The sequence below is a fragment of the Pan paniscus genome, chromosome 18 (genome assembly GCF_029289425.2).
Source record: "Pan paniscus chromosome 18, NHGRI_mPanPan1-v2.0_pri, whole genome shotgun sequence".
Classification (NCBI taxonomy): Eukaryota; Metazoa; Chordata; class Mammalia; order Primates; family Hominidae; genus Pan; species Pan paniscus.
Window position 1 is genome coordinate 19,515,975 of NC_073267.2, and position 15,925 is coordinate 19,531,899.

The following is a 15,925-nucleotide window of genomic DNA, read 5'->3' on the forward strand; positions in this document are numbered from 1 at the left end:
GACCACAGGCCAGACCGTCTCCCCGTTCTCGGCCTGCTTGAATGGATAAGTCGCGTGGTCCCTGCCTAGCCATCTTGAAGTCAAGGCAAAGCAGGAAATGGGAAGCTCCATTTTGGCCTGGGGTCCCAGAAGCCACGCACTATGGCCATTTTTGAGCTGCCATTAGTAGAGTTCATTTTTGGTGTCCTCTTGGACTCATCGACATTCTACAGCAGCCAGAAGCCTGAAGGTAGAGGAGTGACTGGCAGCCTGATACTAATAAACATCAAGACTGGAAAAAAGAGAGGCAGATGGCATTATTTTTTAGCTGGATGCCTATCTGACTCTCCTCTACTGGTGCAGGATTGTAAAGACTTAGAAACAAGAAGTTGGAAACTGGAATGCTCCTTCTCTAACCCCATTCAACCTAATAACCCTTCTAAAAATCACTGCTTTTTCTCAAAACATTTTAAATTTAAAACAATGCAACACACCTGCACTTTGTAAGTCCCTGGTTTTGCTTTAAAACAAAATGATCCATGAGCATCTGTCTCCACGGTGACCAAAGACTTGTCCTTGTCTTGAGATGACAGGACAACTTTGTATTTATTCATCTGCTTGATGGTGTCGGGGAAGCGAATGATTGATATCTGACCACAGACACTGAACCTGCAAAGAGAAGACCATTCATTCCAGCACAAGGACTCAATTATAACAGGAAAGGCTCTTATCGACCAAAAAAGATGCTGCCCTCTCCCAGCCCTTGTTCCTGAGAATAGTCTAATCTTAATGAAGAGACAGAATGCAGTCCAGATGATTCTGGTTTTAAAAAGCAACCTTCATTCTGGTTTTAAAAAGCAACCTTCAGAAGCAAGACTGGGCATCTTTCTACAGAACAGGGGCCCATAGTGGGGCTGTTTGTGTGTTCCGGGTGACATCTGGCAATCCCCCACCGCAGAGGCAATTTTAAGAAAACCTGCAGATAATAAAAACGTTTCCAGTAATTGGATCGTTGACAGCGGAGCGGCCTTGGACTGAGAATGTGGGCTAGCCCTTAAAAGCAAGAGCTCTAAGCTGCCTAAGAAACTGTGGCATTACCAGGCCATCAAATAAGTCAGGATTATCAATGACGTCTTCCTTGCTTGTGATTATATATAATACATGGATGAAAGCAAACTGGGAGATTGGAACAGAAAAGGTAATTAAGTTAAAAAATGCAAAGCTAAAATTGAACTCCTTGGGAGGTAGGAGCCACAAATGTAACTTATAACTGAAAAGCCCTATTAAGGTAATGATTCAGATTTGAGATTCTAAATAAGGAGTAAGGTGTTGCAAGGCATCCCTCGAATAACACATGAGAGGCCCCCCTACAACGACCATCATCCTTGCAGTGCTGGTCTTCATTTCTGAAGCAGCTGGTGTGTTAAAGTGTAATAGTACATCCCAGCTGGGGGTCACAGTTGTCTTTTCAACTGTTCCTTTTAAAGAATCTTCAACAATCATTTTAGATAAAAATTAGTCACTTTTGACATAAAGATAATCAAGAATGTTGGATTCTGACAATTAGGGGTACATTAAATGTTGGAACCACCACTCCGCCTCAAATAAAAAAACAGTGGAAAACACAAGGAAATGGTGGAAGATTGTGTATGTGAAATCTAGGAATCATGAAAAACACAGCCATTTCTTCAGAGTGAAGGGACTGCCCAGCCATATGAGCTCACTATCTCCAGCATGGGTCAGCAAACTACCACCCAAGGACCAAGTCAGGGCCCCCCTCCCGTTTGTGATGAACTGCAAGCCGAGAAAAAGAATTGTACACTCTTAAGTGGTTAAAGTTAAAAAAAAAAAAAAAAGAAAGATAATGTTTCACATGTAAAAATTACATGAAATGCAAACTGTGGTGTCCAAAAATGTAGTTGTGTTGCGCTCTGCCCATTCATTTACAAATTGTCTATCTCAGCTGTGGTCCTAGAGACCGTATGGCTCACGCAGCCTAAAACAGTTATTCTCTGGCTCTCCACAGAGAAAGTGTCCCAATCCCTGACCTAGCATATGCATTTTGGTTCTCACATTCCCCTACTGTGAACTTTCAGAATAAAAGGATGGGAAGCGAACACTGACACAATCATTCCCAAGGACCTGTCATATTCTCTTGATTTGTGTACCTGTCAGGGGACACATCACCTTGTCTATTTCCTATCAAATCTCTTTGCCTCCTTAAGTTGTAAATATTTGAACCATAAGATCTGTTTTAGCCCATATTCTTATTAAAAAGAAGTGCCTATTCTCCCTAAACCTCAAATCTATACTGGCTTAGTTTGGAAAAATAAACCAAAAGGGTGGTAGAAAAAGGTTCCGTTATACTGAAGCCCTTAAAAATTGATTTGTATCAATAAATTCTTTCAACAGGGTTTAAATACATATATGGACAGAAACAGGTAATATTGGTGGATATTGAGAGAAATCTATTTTCACAGTCATTTGGACAGAAGCCAAAGAGTTTGTTTTTACAATAAATTGAGTAATTTTTTTATTTTACTTTAAAGGAAGACTAGGCACCATGGCTCAGCCTGTAAGCCCAGCACTTTGGGAAGCCGAGGCGGGTGGGTCACTTGAGGTCAGGAGTTCGAGACCAGCCTAGCCAACACGGCAAAACCACATCTCTACTAAAAAATATAAAAATTAGCCTGTAATCCCAGCTACTCAGGAGGCTGGGGCAGGAGAATCACTTGAACCCGAGAGGCGGAGGCTGCAGTGAGCCGAGATGGCGCCACTGTACTCCAGCCTGGTCAACAGAGTAAGACCCTGTCTCAAAAAAAATAAAAAGGAAAAGAAATAGTAAGAAGTATCAGTGTGCTAAAAAGGCAAATGTACTACGTCGGCCAATAAAAAAAACAGATTTTCCAAAAATGTTCAACAAATGCTATTTTTCTTTCTTTGACCCAAATACTCTACTTTAAAGGAGAAAATAAATATATTTCCTCCATCTCTGTGAACAGCGCCTCCTCCATCTACCCAGTGGCTCAAATAAGAAACCTGTAACCTCAACAGCACAGGCCTGTGGGTGTGTTCTCCATGTGACCTACCAAATCCATCTACTCCTCGCTCCCTTGCCTGCCAGCCGCCTGGGCCCGGCCACTACCATATCTCCTCCAGACAACCACCACTGCCTCATATCTGGCCCCTCCATTCACACCATGGCTTTCCTCCAATCCATTCTCCACACAGCAGCCAGGAAGAAAAACAAACTTTTTAAAGTACCATGATCCCTATCGCTCCCTTGCCAACTGATAACTCTTTTTTTTTTTTGAGACGGAATCTCACCCTGTCGGCCAGGCTGGAGTGCAATGGTGCAATCTCAGCTCACTGCAACCCCTGCCTCTCGGGTTCAAGCGATTCTCCTGCTTCAGCCTCCTGAGTTGCTGGGATTACAGGCGCGCATCACCATGCCCCGCCAACCTTTTGTATCTTTAGTACAGACCGAGTTTCACCATGCTGGCCAGGCTGGGCTTGAACTCCTGACCTCATGATCCGCCCACCTCAGCCTCCCAAAGTGCTGAGATCATAGGCGTGAGCCACCGTGCCCGGCCAACCAACAGACAACTCCTAACGGGTTTCCACTGCATTAGGGAGCAAAGCCCAATCCCAAAGCAAGGCTACAAGGCCCCAGAGCTCCCTGACCTCACCCACCTCCTCCAGCTGCGCAGACTGCCTTTCAGGTCCTTCCTATCCTATGCAGGCCTCTGAGCATGCTGCTTCTCTACTAGGGAAGATTTGCTTTAGCTAACTTTTAGTCTCTACTAAGGTCTCTGCAACCCAGAGAGCCTTGCAGAGCTCCCACTCTAAATTAGCTCTTCTTGCAGCACCCTGATCTCTTCCCTGCACAACACTTGCCATAATTTAGCAGCATAAATGTATTTGTCTTTTTTGTCTTTTTTTAAAATCTTGTTATCTTTTAATTTTTATCTCTTTATTTATTTATTTTTAGACCAGGTTATGAAACTAGCTACTTTTTGCATTTTTGGTAGAGATGGTGTTTTGCCAAGTTGCCCAGGCTGGTCTCAAACTCCTGGGCTCAAGCGATCCGCCCACCTCCGCCTCCCAAGGTGCTGGGATGGATTACAGGTGTGAGGCATTAAGCCTGGCCACAGATGTATTTGTCTTCAGTCTGTCTCCCTGGTAGGGTGAAAGCCCCATCTCTGGAACACTAGTTTGATTAATTATTAGGTACGAAGCATTTTTCAGTGCCTCATCTAGAGTAATTGCACAAAGTGTTTATGGAAGGTGGGAAAGACTTCAATCCAAGAATTACTTTCTGAGGGTAATTTGCTTCCCTGTCTTCCATTCACCACTGGACTCCTTGACCTCGACCTCCATCTGTCTACAGAAGAGAGTCACTGTGGCCTCCTCAGTGATCAAGCCAGGGGACTGTGTTCACCAGGGCTCAGCTCCCTGCACCTCCCTGTTGGGCACTACCTCCTACCCCAAACTTACTTTCTTAGCTCCTATGACCTCATGCTCCCTAGGTCCCCCCTGGGCCACCTGGCACTCTGTTTTTGGCCTACTGTTCTTCTAATTCTACCTGCACATACATATTTGAGGTCCTGGCTGCCACCTGCAGCCGAATCTTCAGGATTGACCATCCATCCAAGCGCCTATTGAAGAGCTCCACCTAGTGGTCCTACAGACCAATGTGGCCAAATCTGAACCCTCATCACCTAACTGGCTTCTCTTTCTGTCCCCAGCCATCACACCTCTCAAGCTGGGCACCCTAAATATCTCACCAGTCTGTCCCTGACTTCCCTACGAGGCAAGCCCTTGTCGTCTCTGCTTTCAGACCTCCTGTGCCCAAGTCCTGTCCCCTTCAAAGCCACTCTACTCCATGCCATTGTTTTCAGAATGCCCTATTGAAAACAATGATCAAAGCTTGTTAAATTAATGCTCAAAACCACTCACGGCCCGTTGGCCCCAGTGGGAGAAAGCCCCTATGCCCCGGTGGGGTGTGAGGAGGTGCTATGGGGTTGGCCTCATCATCACCTTCACCTGCCAGTATATTCTGCTCCAGTAGCACCCAGCTTTACACCCGCAGCCACCTCATGCTGCTGTGAGACTGCCTGACTTTGCTCATGCCGCGCTTCTCCCAAGCAGACCCTGCACTCTCCTTCTAAGCTACTGTTTTGTGAGCACCTGTTATGTCTAAAGCTGTTCTGCAGGTTACATGCAGGTGGATCTGGGATCTGACTCCAAAGCCCAAGTTCTTGGCACTACACAATCTTGCTTCAGATGATGGTAAAACCACATGAATTCAACCACAAGATGTCCCTGCCTGTACTTATAGTATAATGAGTAACTACAAGCAGGAAGAACTACACCAATGACCTGAAGCATCTTCCAATAAGCTTTCTCAACCAACAATACCATCTTCCAAAAATCCTCAAAGATTAAGCAAAGAGGGGTCCTGTGAAAGATCGTGAAAGTCAGACATGAAAGATTTTTTAATTTCACAAGCCCATTTTAATTTGAAGCAAGGGACTTTTCATTAAGCATCCGACATGTCAGTACCTTCAGTTTGTAAGATTTAGAACTAATCTTTCTTGGCCGGGTGCAGTGTCTCACACCTATAATCCCAGCACTTTGGGAGGCCAAAGCAGGCAGACAGCCTGAGGTTAGGAGTTTTGAGACCAGCCTGGCCAACATAGAGTGAAACCCTGTCTCTACTAAAAAATACAAAAATTAGCTGGGTGTGGTGGGGCACGCCTGTAGTCCCAGCTACTTGGGAAGCTGAGGCAGGAGAATCACTTGAACCTGGGAGGCAGAGGTTGCAGTGAGTCGAGATGGCACCACTGCACTACAGCCTGGGCAACAGGGCAAGCCTCTGACTCTCAAAAAAAAAAAAAAAAAAAAAAGTACTAATGTTTCTTAAGTTCTTAAGCTCGGCAAAGACACACAGATCACAGGTCATTTTGTTCTACACTGGCTGCCAGCATATTTACTGGCGCTTCCAAATCCACACGATAAGCTTACCCTGTTGCAATAATGTCAGCCAGCTGAGGTGTGTTCGGTGCAATTTTGATGGTGACCGTTTCAAAGTAGAGGTGCTCTTTCTGAGCATGGATGGTGTATGTCCCTGTGGTTATGTTCTCAAGGCGGAATGAGCCATCAGCTTTTAACTGTAAAACAAAAACACACAAACAGAAGATAAGCCAAAAACAACAGTGTATCCTTACATGTACACCAGAATACTTGAGACCAAAAGCTGCCATGTTCTCATATAGTCATCAGTTCCTCTCCATTTCTCTCTGTGATCCAAAAACAGCGCTGGCCATCAGCCTGGGGCTGCTGTGTCAGCCCACCTTTGATTTGGTTATTCAGGGTGACTACTGCTTCTGGAACACCATCTCCTTCGGGTCCGTTCAAGACCCTCCCGGTGACGGAGAATCCCATGACGTGGAACACGGGCTAGAAAACAAAGAAGAAGAAGAAGGTGCTCGAAGGTGCTCCTGTGCCAGAGCCACAAAGCCTCCTTCTGCTGCGCCGGCCACCACCTACCATGTCTGCTCCTGCCGCCCACCTCCCAACACTCAGTGCCCCGGTCCTGTGTGCCAGCCGGGCTCCCTCTCACTTTACCCACATCTGTCTTCTCTGTTGTGTTCCCAACACACTGCTGAGCGTCAAACAACAGAAAAGTCTAGAGACTTACTTCCCTCGTTAAAAGGTCACTGACTCAAGCTTCTAGAAGCCCCCCACCCTTACCCCTGTGCCATCTCCTCCCCTCCAGATGCCCCCATTTTGGTGACCCACGTCTTCCTCCAGTCTCCCATGCACACCCCGGCATCACTTCGGATGCCCCGCCCCGCTCCTCCAGCATCGATCAGTCCTGTGGATTCCACCTCTGCAAGGTCTCACGTGCCCCCTCCTGTCTTTCCACCATGACCTGAACACAGGTCCTTATGAAATCCACCTAGGCCAGGCGCAGTGGTTCACGCCTGTAATCCCAGCACTTTGGGAGGCCGAGGCAGGCAGATCACTTGAGGTCAGGAGTCCAAGACCAGCCTGGCCAACATGGTGAAGCCCTGTCTCCACTAAAAATACAAAAATTAGCCAGATGTGGTGGCAGGCGCCTGTAATCCCAGCTACTCGGGAGGCTGAGGCAGGAGAATCGCTTCAACTCGGGATGCGGAGGTTGCAGTGAGCCAAGATAGTGCCAGCCTGTGTGAAGCAGCAAGACTCTGTCTCAAAGAAAAAAAAAGAAAAAAAAAAAAAGAAGAAATCCACCTAGACCACCCTCCTCCACCACCATCACTGGCTCACACGTGGTCCCATGCTCCATGTGTCTGTGTCTGTGTCTGTGCCCCACTCGCCTGTGAGCAGCACACCTGTGCTTTCTCTGCAGTTACTGAGTTCCAGCCCTGATCTGTGTATCCCCAAGGTCACCACTGCTAACCTATTTTAGTATCTTCATCAAACTTACCAGTATCTGAAATGTCCTCGTTCGATTTCTTAGTTGTCTCCCTCCCACTAGCATGTTACCTCATGGAGACAGGGACTTTTTCTGTCTTAGTCACCTGGTACACAGCAGGCACTCAATAACTGACTACTGAATGAATGAATGTGTGCACGCACGTGTGCAACAGCATTTGAGATGAAGCTTTAAATAATTAAATGACTTCCTTTTTATGCAGGTAGCCCTTCTTTTTTATTTTTTTATTTTTTTTTCAGCAAATGGTTTCTTAGTGATGGTCTCACATGACAGGTAGTCCTTCTTGATCTTTCCAAAAAGACATGTTTCATTCCATGCATTACCTACTTATTAATTCACATATGTATTCAACAAATATTTTTGCTGGGCACCTACTATGTGCCAGGCACTAAATCACATGTTAGGAAAACAGTAAAGAATAAGACACGGTACCTGACCTCAGGGAACTTACAGGGCCCCATTCCCTGAAATTCCATTCATCATTTTCAAAATATGTATTTGGCTGTAATCTGGGAATAGCTGTCTCTGCTCACCTGCCCCCATCCTTCTCTGCAAGCTACGAGAAGCAAAGTAAAGGCTTCATCTTCTTACCCTTCTCTTTCCCCTCCAGTGTACAGCAGAACGGTCAAACACTCCACTGAATCTTAAAATGCAGAGTCTGCACCCCACTGTGCATATGACCTAAAAGCCCGCTTCTGCCAGTTTAAGCGATTTTAACACAGTACTTTCAAATGTAATATTAAGAGAAAATGATTAAAATATAATTGCTTTGATAACTCTAACATTGGGTAGTCCACTTAGGAGAGGCTGTTATTTTCTTTTGGGATTTGTTCTAGCTAGCCAATTTTCTACAGTAACCATTTTCTACTTCTGTAATTAAAGGAGACGTAAGTGAGATGAAAAATACATTTACCATTTATGTGAGGGTCTAGGCAGTTTATCAAGCCATGTATCACACTGCCCATTCCTACCATCACGGTCCAAGCTCTGCCAGTTCTCACCTGGTTTACGGCCATGGCATCCCAACTGGTCTCCCACTTCCACCCTGACACCCTGCAAACTCTCCTCAATGCAGCTGCCAGAAGGATCACGCCACTCCTCTGCTAGGAACCTTCCAGTGGCACCAATTCTCACCCAGAGTTATAGGGAAAGTGGCCCACCACGCCCTGCACAATCTGCCCTGTCACCTCCCTGACCCTCTTTCCGCCTCCTCCTTCCTTGCTCATTCCCTCCACTCCAGCCACCCTGGCCGCCTTGGGGTGCCCCAAACCCTTCAGCACACTCCTGCCTCAGGACCTTTGCACGTGCCATTCCCTCAGTCTTACACACTCTTCCTGCAGGAGTGAAGTATGGTTCTCTTGTTCTTTCCCTTCAGGTTGTTGCTCAAATGTCACCTTCACAGGGAGGACTTCCCAAAAACACCCTATGTACAACTGCAACCCCTGTCTCCACCCTGATACTGTACGACCTCCTTTCTTCCTTTATTTTTCTAGAAAACACTTATCACCTTCTACTGTACTTTCTAACTTATACATCTATACATGTATTGACCCTTCCTGTCATTAGAACATGAGGTCTAGCCAGGTGCGATGGCTCACACCTGTAATCCCAACACTTTGGGAAGCCGAGGCAGGCAGATCACTTGAACCCAGGAGTTAGAGAACAGCCTGGGCAACATGGTGAGACCCCATCACTAACAAAAATACAAAAATTAGCTGGGCATGGTGGCACGCGCCTGTGGTCCCAGCTACTCAACAGGCTGAGGTGGGAGGATCACTTGAGCCCTGGAGGCAATGGCTGCAGTGAGATGAGATCGTACCACTGCACTCCAGCTTGAGCCACACAGTGAGACCCTATCTTAAAAAAAAAAAAAAAAAAAAAAAATGAGGTCCACAGGGACAAGCATTTTTGCCTCTTTTGGTCACTGCTGTATCCCCAGTCTTGGATGGTGCCTGAAACGTATGTCACTGGCAATCAATAAATATATTTCACTGAATGAGTAGATTTAACTAGGAATCCAGCTCTCTACGATAAGGACACCATGTGTAAGAATATAATACCAGATGGCATTTTTTCCAACAGCCCTTCCAGATAAAATAATTGATTTTTTTTAAAAACACGTTTGCAATACCTGTGCCTAGGGATGGGAACTCAAACACCTGTCCCTCCAGAAGACAGAAAAGCCTTACCTCGATTTTCAGGCTGTCATGCTCCACTGTGAAGTCAAGTCTGGAAGGCGCCACATCAAAGGTAATCCTCTCCCCTCGATAGAACGGAATCTGGAAGGAAGAGTCTCTTAATCACTAAGAACCACTAACATGATCAATCAGCAATATTAATAATCGATCTAGCAGCCCACAAATGACAAGGGGTTCAGACAGACCAAGAGAAACATTCATCATAACTGTTGCAGATTCAAAAAGAGGAAGCCTTGCCCTTTTTGTAGCTATTACGAAGGGGTGAGTGTCTCATCTTAAGTAAGTTACTGCTTAACAGCGTGTTCAGAGAACTGCAGGCCAACCATCTTTTCCTTTAACACCCAAACAGCATTGGCTTTTACTGTGTCATGAGAGTCCCAGACATAAACAGAACGGAAATCTGCTTCACTCACCACAGTGTAGCCCCCACTTGGCAAGGAATAGAAAGAGAACGAGCCATCTTCTCTGGAGACCGTGTAGCACAAATACACCAGACTCTCGTCTTGGGGCTGGAACCCAGGCACTGGTGAGACATTGCAGCCCAGGACATCCTATGCCAGGGGGTAAAAAAGACAAGACTTCCTTTTCCATTTACATGTTCTGAATACCATCAATTAGCCACATTATAGGAAAATATTTTTAAGTTTCACGTCAATATATGTATTTCTGAAATCTAAGACACATTAATACAGATAAAAGGAACAAAAATCTTGACATTCAAGTTGCAAAGTTAAAAACTGGCACAGTCTTCCCGGGAAAGATGACATGGCTGTCCTTCCTTATGATGGGTCACCATTCTCCAAATAAGGAAACGGAGGCTCAGGAAGGTAATGTGACTGGCCCAGGGTTGCACAGCTAGGAAGAGGAATTTGTTTAAACCTGAGATTTGTTTAAACCCAGGTCTGATTTCAAAGCCTGTGTACTTTCCATCACATACCACTGCCTCCCAGTGTAGATGTGCAATGTCTTGTGAGTCAACAGAGACACATGATATTCTTGAATTTTTTTCTTTTTTTGAGACAGTCTCACTCTGTCACCCAGGCTGGAGTGCAGTGGCGTGATCTCGGCTCACTGCAACCTCCACCTCCTGGGTTCAGGCGATTCTACTGCCTCAGCCTCCCACGCAGCCGGGACTACAGGCACGTGCCAACATGCCCGGCTAATGTTTTTGTATTTTTAGTAGAGACGGGGTTTCATAATGTTGGCCAGGCTGGTCTAAAACTCCTGAGCTCAAGTGATCCACCCACCTTGGCCTCCCAAAGTGCTGGGATTGCAGGCATGAGCTACCACACCCGGCCTGAGACAGACGATATTCTTAAGTGTTAAAATGATAAATCAACTCAGACCTGCATTTCTTACAACAGTACGTTCTGGGCTATACTCCCCCACCCTCCTACCCCTCACACCATCTCTTTTGTTCTTTTCTTTGCTTACCTCTTTAGTTACTAAAGAAGAAAAGAGAAGAAACTTCACCCCTTTCATGGGCTCCCCATCACTTCGGACAGAGCCAGACACATTGTAGCCAGCAACGATGAGGGGACTGGCCGCATTGGCATTGGAGTTGGTTACACGCACTGTGGTGCTTGCCTGTAACAGAAAAAGATTTTAACCTGTAAAAAAATTAACACTTGCAAAGTGCCTAACAACATGAGGACACGCTGAAGCTAAAATATTAACTGGGAAACGTAATCTATAAAATTGCTTATTCAGTATGATCACTTCTTTTTTTGAGACGGAGTCTCAGTATGTCGCACAGGCTTGAGTGCAATGGCGCAACCTCGGCTCACTGCAACCTCTGCCTCCTGGGTTCAAGAGATTCTCCTGCCTCAGCCTCCCAAGTAGCAGGGATTACAAGCGCTCGCCACCACGCCCGGCTAATTTTTGTGTTTTTAGTAGAGACAGGGTTTCACCATGTTCGCCAGGCTGGTCTCGAACTCCTGACCTCAGGTGATCCGCCCGCCTCAGCCTCCCAAAGTGCTGGGATTACAGGTGTGAGCCACCATGCCTGGCTTATCATTATTTTTTAATGCCCAAAATGAAGTGAAAGGAAATGAGGCAAAATGTAAATAATAATGATTTTGTCTATATGGTGCTATTTTACTTGTATACTTTTCCAGCTTCCAAAATTTGTTTCCACTGCTTTATATTCCTCTATATGTTCCAATTTTTTTAATGAGCATATTTTGCCTTTTTTTCTATTTTTAATGATATATAGTGTTAACTGAAGATTAGCCTAAAGCTGCCTCCTTACATATTTTAAGTTTGGCCTAAAGGTTTCTCTGTACGTGTTGCCAAGTCTCAGCCAATTCAAGCAGCCACCCTTCAACTACTCACAGGCAGCCAACTGTTCAAACCATGTGCAAATAAGACAAACGTCCAGCTGTAACCAATCCAACTGTTTCTGTACCTCACTTCCACTTTCTGTCCGTCACTTTCTTTTTCTGTCCATAAGCCCTTTCCAATCACGCAACAGTGCCACAGTCGCTGTAAACCTATTCTGGCTCAGGGGGCTGCCCAATTGACAAATTGTTCTATGCTCAATTAAACTCTGTTTAATTTGCCTTAAGTTGTTCTTTTCACAATATGTGTATATTTTTAAACATTTTTGTTAAGGTACAATAAACACAGAGAAAAGTGTACAGATTCTAAGCACACAGCACAGGGCTTGTCACAAATTGGGCACTGGTTACCCAACAGAATAGCACCAGCAAGCCAGAAGTGCCCTCACACTTGCTTCCAGTCACTAACACCCCAGGAGGATAAATATTATCCTGACTTCTAACAACATGCTTTACTTGAAAATCCCAATCTCATATTAATAAACTCAGATTCTTCTATGCAGACAATTAACATACAATGTAAACCTTAAAATCTCTTCTATTTATAAATGTGTAAGCTCTTTCATTTCGAATAAAATTTTTTTTTTTTTTTGAGATGGAGTCTCACTCTGTCACCCAAGCTGAAGTGCAGTGGTGCAATCTTGGCTCACTGCTACCTCCACCTCCCAGGTTCAAGCGATTCTCCTGCCTCAGCCTCCCGAGTAGCTGGGATTACAGGTGTATGCCACCATTCCTGGCTAATTTTTTTCTATTTTTAGTAGAGATGCGGTTTCACCATGTTGGCCAGGTTGGTCTCGAACTCCTGACCTCAAGTGATCCACCCACCTCAGCCTCCCAAAATGCTGGAATTACAGCATGAGCAACTGCGCCCAGCCTCGAATAAAATATTTTTAAATGTTGCTGCAGAAGAGAAAAACCCCCAAAACCAAAAGTCATAAACAGTAAGAAGAGACATCTAGGTGTGAAACTATCATCAATTATAAGTGCGTAAAACCTACAGAGTAAAAATAATAATAAAACTTATAGAGTAGAAGCTGAAATACTGATTCCAATGCTTCTTTAGCAAAAATGAGATACAGCTTCAATACTAACACAGAAGCTAACATGTCAAGATGTCCCTTAAGTCTTATTTCAATTTGGTCTTTCACGACTATTACAGAACCTCACCTACTAGGTGGAGTTCCTTTTTTGATCTTTGACTATAAACTATTTCAGTCAAACAAAAAAAGATATGCTAAAAAACACTTACATACCTTCTAACCAGCTAAAGAAATTTAAAAAAATACAATTCAAGATGCTGGCGTACCCCGAAGTCCCCCTCCTCCCTCTTTCTCTAGAAGTCAGTATCATTTTGAACAGCGTCTGCTATTCCCATACGTGTCTTCATAATTTTTCTACATAAGACCGTATCCTCCCTGTCCCTACTAAAAATACAAAAATTAACTGGGCATGGTGGCAGGCGCCTGTAACCCCAGCTACTCAGGAGGCTGAGGCAGGAGAATCGCTTGAACCCAAGAGGCGGAGGTTGCAATGAGCCGAGAGCGCCCCACTGCACTCCAGCCTGGGCAACAAGAGCAAGACTTCATCTCAAAAAAAAGAGACTGTATCCTTAGCTAGGGGCAGTGGCACACGCCTGCAGTTCCAGATCCTTGGGAGGCCAAGGTGGAAGGATCACCTAAGGCCAGGAACCAGAGGCTGCAATGAGCCATGAATATGTCACTGTACTCTAGCCTGGGCAACAGAGCAAGACCCTGTTGCAAAAAAAAAAAAAAAAAGACTGTATCTGGCCGAGTGCACTGGTTTATACCTGTAATCCCACCACTTTGAGAGCCCGAGGCTGGTGGATCATTTGAGGCTAGGAGTTCGAGACCAGCCTGGCCAACATGGCAAAATCCCATATATACTAAAAATACAAAAATTAGCTGGGCGTGGTGGCACATCCCTGTAATTCAGCTGCTCAGGAGACTGAAGCCGGAGACTCGCTTGGACACAGAAGACCGAGGTTGCAATAAGCCAAGATCACGCCACTGCACTCCAGTCTTGACAACAGAGTGAGACTCCGTCTTTAAAAAAAAAAAAAGACTGTATCCATAAATGATTATCACAAGTATTTAAAATCATATTTCCTTCAACTCTGTTTTTAAATGTAGTTACATTGATATATGTAGCTCTGGTTCATTCATTACTGCTGACATATAGCAGCCTATTGTATGATGGAACCCCAATCCATTCTTCTCTTAAAAGGCATTTAGGTTGTTTACAATATTTTGCTATTACAAACAAAGCTGCAATAAACATTCTCATACATTCTCCTTGGTCACGCGTACCACAGTTTCTAGAATGTTTAGTATATTTACAGATTTCTGTTTCAGGCTGAAAAAAGAACAACAAATAAATCTCGTCAGGGCCTTCTGTTGTTGATTTAGTTTAAAATAGCTATAGTTAATAAAACAGATCTATTTCACAGCAGGAAGACAACACTGTCACCTAAAACTGAAACTAACACAAGCAACATCTGCTACAGTGAGGAGTTACACCTTATAAATAACTACCAAGCTAAACAACAGCACCATTGGTTCTTCATCTGGTCCTGGAGAAACCATAAATTCTTTTCATATCCTAAATTGAAAAGCCCTACATCTGTCCCAAGACCAGCATATTATTGGCATGGCTATAGACGTAGCTGTCACACTCACCTCTTTCAACGCCCAGGTTGGATGAGTTGCGAGGATTTCATAATCTCCAGGCAGAACTTTAAAAAATGCAAACCTAAGACATAAAAAATAACCATTTAACTTTCTCCAAACAACCCAAGTATTTCTAATTCTATGACTAATGTTGGCAGCACAAGAAAACAATGTTGGAATTATCGCAAACTTCCATTAGCTTGTTAAATGAGCATGAATGAAATTCAATCCTTCACTGTACAAATCTGCATAAAAGAGCGCTTATTGAGCACTTACTGTGTGCCAAGAGGGGTGCTCCATGTGCTGATCGGAAAGAGGAGTGCTTACGTCTCCCTTAATCTCAAGGATTTCTGGCATAAAACCAATCCTTGTAGCACAGCAGGGACCAGTCACAGAACATTCGACTGGGTTTGACAGAGGTGACAGGCATGAACTGACAAGGAGAAGGGGACAGAAGTGTCCAAGGAAACACATGGGAAGGGAGAAGTGGGGTGAAAAAGAACAGAACAGATGCACAGGCTGAGGGGGACGCTGACCCAAGATGATGCAAATGACACAGGGCAGGGTAAACTATCACAAGCTTTGAATCCCAGAAAAAAGGCTTTAGAGAAACACAGATAAGTCATTCTGGGTTTTTGCACAAAGCAACTGAGATAAGAAACCAGCAGCTGATGAAAATTACTCTACTAGCCATAGACAGACTAACACCAGAGTGAGCCGAGCTAAAGCTGGAAATGCTGCTGCCAGTATACTAACATGTTTATCCCTTCAAATTTGTAAGGCAACTGACAAATGAGGAGGCTAAGTCCAGTGAAATGAACTAGAAAATGCATTTGATTTCTTCTTCTGTGGTATTTTATTGTATCAAATCTTGCCTGCAATAACTGGATAGGGCTTGGAAATCACATTACTACAAGTATTGGTAAGATTGAGCTTCTATTTCATTTTCATAATAGCCCAGTGCTACATGTTTCATTGTTTCAGTTAGTGCAGATGAAAGGTATTTAGAAGGCTCAAGACACTATTTTTTTCTAGTAAGGTCAACATCAAATTACTAGCCCAGAAAAAAAATGACAGCTCCATATTCCTGCTACACACCAGGGCTGGAGAGGCACCAGTCAAGCAGAAGTAAATGTTATTTCAAAAATGAAAACTAGTTTCAACAATAATAACTTTAAAATTGAATAACTTACTGACAGACTCATTATAAACTTCTATTTTGCAATTTACTCAGTTTGT

The 15,925-nt window shown here is 44.3% G+C and overlaps 1 protein-coding gene across 1 annotated transcript in view; it reads right to left on the bottom strand.

Moving 5' to 3' along the window:
* Positions 1-608: 608 nt before the first annotated feature.
* Positions 609-15,925, bottom strand: part of LOC129394166 (BOS complex subunit NOMO3-like) — a 29,085-nt gene continuing 13,768 nt past the window's right edge. The window contains exons 6-12 of the mRNA XM_055099452.2: positions 14,696-14,768; positions 11,095-11,247; positions 10,074-10,211; positions 9,652-9,741; positions 6,336-6,441; positions 6,007-6,152; positions 609-648 (exon numbers count right to left, since the gene is read on the bottom strand). Coding sequence (XP_054955427.2) covers positions 6,142-6,152; positions 6,336-6,441; positions 9,652-9,741; positions 10,074-10,211; positions 11,095-11,247; positions 14,696-14,768 — 571 coding nt within the window. The 3' untranslated portion in view covers positions 609-648; positions 6,007-6,141. The remainder of the gene's footprint in view (positions 649-6,006; positions 6,153-6,335; positions 6,442-9,651; positions 9,742-10,073; positions 10,212-11,094; positions 11,248-14,695; positions 14,769-15,925) is intronic.